Source organism: Ammodytes marinus (assembly GCF_949987685.1).
Source record: "Ammodytes marinus genome assembly, chromosome: 9".
NCBI classification, from domain to species: domain Eukaryota; kingdom Metazoa; phylum Chordata; class Actinopteri; order Uranoscopiformes; family Ammodytidae; genus Ammodytes; species Ammodytes marinus.
This window is the reverse complement of record NC_137213.1, coordinates 31,527,688-31,533,577: the sequence shown is the minus strand read 5'-3', so window position 1 is coordinate 31,533,577 and position 5,890 is coordinate 31,527,688. Positions and strand designations below refer to the sequence as shown.

Here is a 5,890-nt window from a genome sequence, read left to right as displayed (position 1 = left end):
ACAGGAAGACTATTGACTAGAATAAAATGTATTTAATGTAATTATTGTTTATCTTTATCTTATTCTACTTTATTTTATTATTATCGTTCCTATTGCACCGTGGGTCGATCCTTATGCCTGCATATTTTAAGAATTGATAATAAAGCTGACTTGACTCTTGATGTAGCCTTGTATATGAAATGTTTGCAGCTAATCCAGTTAAAAAGCATTCAACAGTTCATATTCAAACAATAGAATAAGATGTGACTGTAATGTGGGTAATGCTAACATGTTTTTTGTGTATCACAGATCTGCTAGAGTGACAATCATGGAGAATATGTAAGTATCTAGTCAAATCTCATATTGGCAGAGGAGGAAGAAGGTAAGTACAATGTATGGAGTCAAGGTAAGTAATATCAAATCATATTTACATAAAAACTTGCTATATCCTTGAGTTGTTTCTGTTTATTTGATAGTAGCCAAATCAGTTGCACAGATTGGTGTTAACATTTCAGCTATTAAGAAAAAATGGCTGGAGATGTCACAGTAAGTACAAGTCTAATTATATCTCATGGATCGAAAGTAAGTTTATAATCTGAATATTTAGATGTCTGGGTTTTTTTTATCTGAAAGATTTAGAATTGCTGTATATCGGTCCAATCACTAGAATGCTGCTTGAAAAATGTCTTTGTTTTATTCTAACTGTTACTGCCTCTGTCTCAGGTCCAGAATGCTGTGTCTCACGGGTATATCATGCACAGATGAGCAACGTAACTGGAATGCTGGAACGCAGAGGAATCTTGCCCCCAAGCGGCTGGCAGAAATACATTTTTTACACCACATGGCCACTGACCAACTTCAGCACCCAGATGTAAGGGCACAATGTCCACCTCTGCCGCCCACCCCTGCATTTCCTTCCCATGAGAAGTTGAGGGAAGGCCAGAGCCACCTGAAGTTCCCTGTAGGATCACTATTGCACACATGTTTCAATGCTCAGCTTAGCTCAGAGCTATCCCAGCCAGATTCTCTTCAACATGGGGAGCATGCTGTACCAACCACCTGTCTAAAGTGTCTGTCTTTTTACACTACTTTCATTGCACTTGACCTGAGCAAATGTTCAACACTCGATAGCATAACCAGAGATCAAAGTGCCTCACACCTGTGGCATGATGCTCGTAAAATACGCATCACCGCTAGCTCTGCAAAGAGGGTTCCACTCAGAGCCAGTCCGGAGAAGTTCCTGCAAGAGCACCTGTATCCGAGGTTCCATGGGAATGCAGCTACACGTTATGGGAAGGAGAGTGAGCTGGTTGCTTCCACGTGGCTCGAAGGCTGTGGCTACTCTGTTAGTCACAGAGGCACAGTGGTCAGTGCTGAAGAGCCATGGCTGTCAGCAAGCCCTGACGGAGTGTTGAACACAGAGGAACTGTTGGAGATTAAGGGTGTATTCACACATGCCGTGTTTAGTTCGGTTGAAACGAACTCAGATGCACTTCCACCTTTGGTGCGCATCTTTCAGACATGTGTGAATAGAGCAATCGCACTCGGGGGCGGACCAAACAAACGATCCGAGACCCAGCTGAAGAGGTGGTCTCGATGCGGTTCCATACGCACTCTGCTGCAGTTCGTTTGTGGTGTGAATTTGTCCGGACTCGATCCGACCCAATTGCAGGAAGCATTGTGCCTTTTCTTTTTTAATAAATCACCGTCAGCTTCACATTATGGGAAAGTGTTGCCGTTGTTGGGAAGATTAGTTGTGGTTTGACTGGGAGCCCCGAGCGAATATATTACATTTGATAGACAGGACGCGTAAACATGCTGATGTGTTCAGCGATCAGATGAAGGAGAGGGGAGCGTCTCCCGCACAGTGCCAACAGGTTCACGCTGCGCTTTGTATGAAGTGCGTGTTTTTATTTTGCTTCCCATGTTACGGGACCGTCAATACTATCCCCGTGTCAGTTTGGAGCAGAGCTGCGGCGAACTCACACAAAGCTGACACACGGCTAAATCAGCTGTGTCAGCTTGAGCCTATTCCTCGCGAGCCGCGCGTCCAGTAGCAAAAATACAGTAGGCCTACATATTAAGTTTCACATCGTAGGCTACAAGCCACATCATTGACCCAGGCCTACATATTATAACCATATGAAACAACAATAATTTTATGTTTTTTTATTTTATTTATAGGCTAGATGTAGGCCTATTTATTTATTTATTTATTATTTTTAACCCCATATCGTATCAGTTATATATTTCGCAGTTTTCACTTCGTGCTTCCTGCTTCTCTCCACCCCAGAATGTCTGTCCAATGAATGAATGACCTCAGATCACGTGTGGTTTTGCTTCGTAATGCTGGTTCACTTGCAAAAGGGGCAATATGAAAGTGGACCACACTAAAAGAAAAAAATCTAAACTCTATTTGGTCTGGACCAAAGCAAGTGAACTAGCGGACTTTCCCAGTGTGAATACACCCTAAGTGTCCAGTCTTGGGGAAATCCTTTGAATCTCTGGAAAATCTCTTCAGCAGCAAGACCTCTGATGTGAAGATGGTTGACGGGGCTTATAAACTCCGACCACATGGGCCACGAGGCTACTACATGCAGATGCAGCTTGGAATGTTCTGCACAGGGCTGACGGCATCGAAGCTGCTCATCTGGACCCCATCCCAGCAAGTCCTTCTGAGTGTAGAATATGATGGAGATTTCTGTGCAGAAGTTGTGCAACGGTTTAAGGCTTTCTATTTCAGATGCATGCTGCCATATATTGTAGAGGAATTTCAAGCGGACAGATTGTTGCTAAGCGATAGGTACAAGCAGCTTTGTCAGTAACTCAACATCTAACTGTTTGCTTTAAGTGGTAAACATTTATATCTAGCTGTATATTCATCTATACTAGTAATAAGCCAACATTCATCTATACTAGTAATAAGCCAACATTCATCTATACTAGTAATAAGCCAACATTCATCTATACTAGTAATAAGCCAACATTCATCTTTATTGGTAATAAGCCAACATTTATATCTAACTGTACATTAATCTGTTGTAGTAATAAGTAAACATATTCTATATCTAACTGTACATTAATCTGGTGAACTAATAAGTAAACATATTCTATATCTAACTGTAGTAATAAGTAAACATATTCTATATCTAACTGTACATTAATCTGTTGTAGTAATAAGTAAACATATTCTATATCTAACTGTACATTAATCTGGTGAACTAATAAGTAAACATTCTATATCTAACTGTACATTTTTTACATCTCACTTTCATCTCTTTTAATCTTACTCAGCATCATCGTGAATCATGTCACCCCGCAAGTTGCAAAGAGCAGCACAAATTCTCAGTACTTTGTCCATTTTAGGTGCAAATGTAATTGGCACAACCTGTGAGAGGATCCTGAAGTGCTTCAATCGGCAAATTATCCTCTCAACGTGGACTCTAACATTGGCAATTCTTCTTGTACTGGTGGTGTCTTCATCCGATAATTGTGCCCCTCTTCTTGTGAATGCCGGTATGGTTAGCTTCACCTTCCTTTCCCCGAGCAGATCTTGGATGGTGAAGCCTCTGTCGGCCATGACTTCGTCTCCTGGGCGAATGTACTCCAGGAACCCTGAGTTGTTTGTAATAAACTTGTCGCTACACCGACCTCCATACGCTGGCGAGATAAACATTATAAGGCCACAGGGTGCAATTGCCACCATGAACTTCACAGTATTCTGTGCATAGTAGTGGCTGTATGACTCTCCCCGGGAATCAAGATTCCTTGCCTTCTGGAGGGGGATCTCTGAGCAGTCTATTATGCACGTGGTGGCTGGATAGTGCTCTTTGAAGCATTGCGGCATTGTAGCGCGAATGGTTTCCCTTGGAAGCCATGGGATGTAGTCTCTTAGATGTTCCTCCATCAGATCAATCCAGTAGCTGACCACTCTACTGACTACACTCTGAGAGGCTCCAAATCTTTCAGCCAAGTCACCCTGGAGCAAATTAAGCCTCAACTTCATCAGAGTCATGAGGAGCTGGTCTGTTTGGTTGATCTGGAAGCAGCCTTTGTAGAAGGTTTGAAGGTGTTTTGCTACAGAATGAAAACCACCCAGGGACAAGCCTGTGTAGAGCAGGGCAAGCGCTTCAGTCCTCAGCAGAGATGAGTAGATGGGTTCAGCAGCACATTGTGTTCCCTTGTCAGCAGTGGTGGGCAAAGGAATCAGGGGCAGAGTTGCGCTATAGATATGGTCACCAAGTGACCGGTCCTCCCACTGGGTCATCACATCTTTCCTGGGGTTCGGCTCATCATGGTCCATGGCTTCATGCTCCGTGGCTTCATGCTCAGTACTACTAGGTACTTCATTTTCATCTAGTGAAATGGAAAAAAAGTATTTCAATAATATGTAACCTGAAAACAAATAAAAGAATGTTTCCACTGGATACTTTTGTGAATGAGAATTTTTCAATAACATGTCCACAATTAACTGACAAGAGTATGTGGTCATTATAGGTATACGCCTATATACAGGCCTATATAAATCCTTTCTTAATAATGTTTAAGCTGGCTATTCTGTCTGTACATGCTTTGTTTGATGATGATGTTCTGACTGTGACTATATGTCATCTGTTGTTTTTAAATGATTGTCTGTAACTAGCTGTGCTGCTGCCTGTCTTGGCCAGGACTCTCTTGTAAAAGACATTTTTAATCTCAATGAGACTTCAACTGGTTAAATAAAGGTTAAACAAAAAATAGAATACCGACAGGCATAGCATATATTTCTTCTTAATAAAATGTTAAATGATAGCACTTTATCACAGTTTTTTTATTTTTATATTATTGTTACAAAATGTTACTTTTATCCAACCAGTAGGCTATAACAGAAGATCGTATTTGATATGTTGACAATGACATACCTGATTGTCTGAGTAGCACCCGGCGTGGTGTCCTCAATGGAACTTCATAGCCAAGCCACTTCTCCGGGTAGGGATGCTCTCCACTTGGCTTCTTATCCACAAAGTGGAAGGAGCACACAAAAGGGCGCTTTGGGGGTTTCTTTAGGTTTAACGCCTTCAGCCAGAGTCTCAGTGCTTCATCTCCCTTCGGCGGTGGGTGAAGATCGTATGGGGATCCGCAGGTACACTCGGACCGAAGCTGAGACCGATGTATAACACATTCCTGCTGTAGAAACTCCCGTCTTTTCTTCCAATTATTATGGCAGCCTTTGACTGAACATATGATGCTCGACATGACAAGACAACAAACAAAATAATAGCTAGCTAAACTAATAAACAGTAGAGTAGACTAGACTCTTCAAACACTTCCTACATAAAAACTCACATCAAACTGCTACTAAATACTTTCTTCAAACTGCTTCAAAATTATACTAAATCACTTTTTCAACAAACCGCTTCTAGATCACTTTCAAAATTACGCTACTTTCACTCCCAATACACTGCTACAAAGCACCAACCGCTACTTTGCGCGACAACCGGAAGCCCGTACACATTTGGAACGGCTCCGCTATCCTCCATGGTTACGTTCCAGAATAAGGTGAATACTTGATGTATTTTAATCTTGATGTATTTCATGCCCCTGTAAAGCACTTTGCATGGCCTTGTGTCTGAATTGTGCTATAGAAATAAACTTGCCTTGCCTATCTATCTATCTATCTATCTATCTATCTATCCATCTATCTATCTATCTATCTATCTATCTATCTATCTATCTATCTATCTATCTATCTATCTATCTATCTATCTATCTATCTATCTATCTATCTATCTATCTATCCATCTATATATCTATCTATCTATCTATCTATGTCTAATCTTGATGTATTTCATGCCCCTGTAAAGCACTTTGAATGGCCTTGTGTCTGAATTGTGCTATAGAAATAAACTTGCCTTGCCTGCATTGTTGTTGC

The 5,890-nt window shown here is 41.3% G+C and overlaps 1 protein-coding gene across 1 annotated transcript; it reads right to left on the bottom strand.

The window, feature by feature from the left end:
- Nucleotides 1–1,329: 1,329 nt before the first annotated feature.
- On the bottom strand, nt 1,330–5,214 carry LOC307255489 (uncharacterized protein; the record flags this gene model as incomplete). Its single annotated transcript, XM_080034174.1, has 3 exons — nt 1,330–1,405; nt 3,270–4,335; nt 4,881–5,214. 3 exons carry the CDS (start codon nt 5,212–5,214, stop codon nt 1,330–1,332), a joined length of 1,476 nt encoding a protein of 491 aa, XP_079890300.1.
- Between the last annotated feature and the right edge of the window lie 676 nt (nt 5,215–5,890).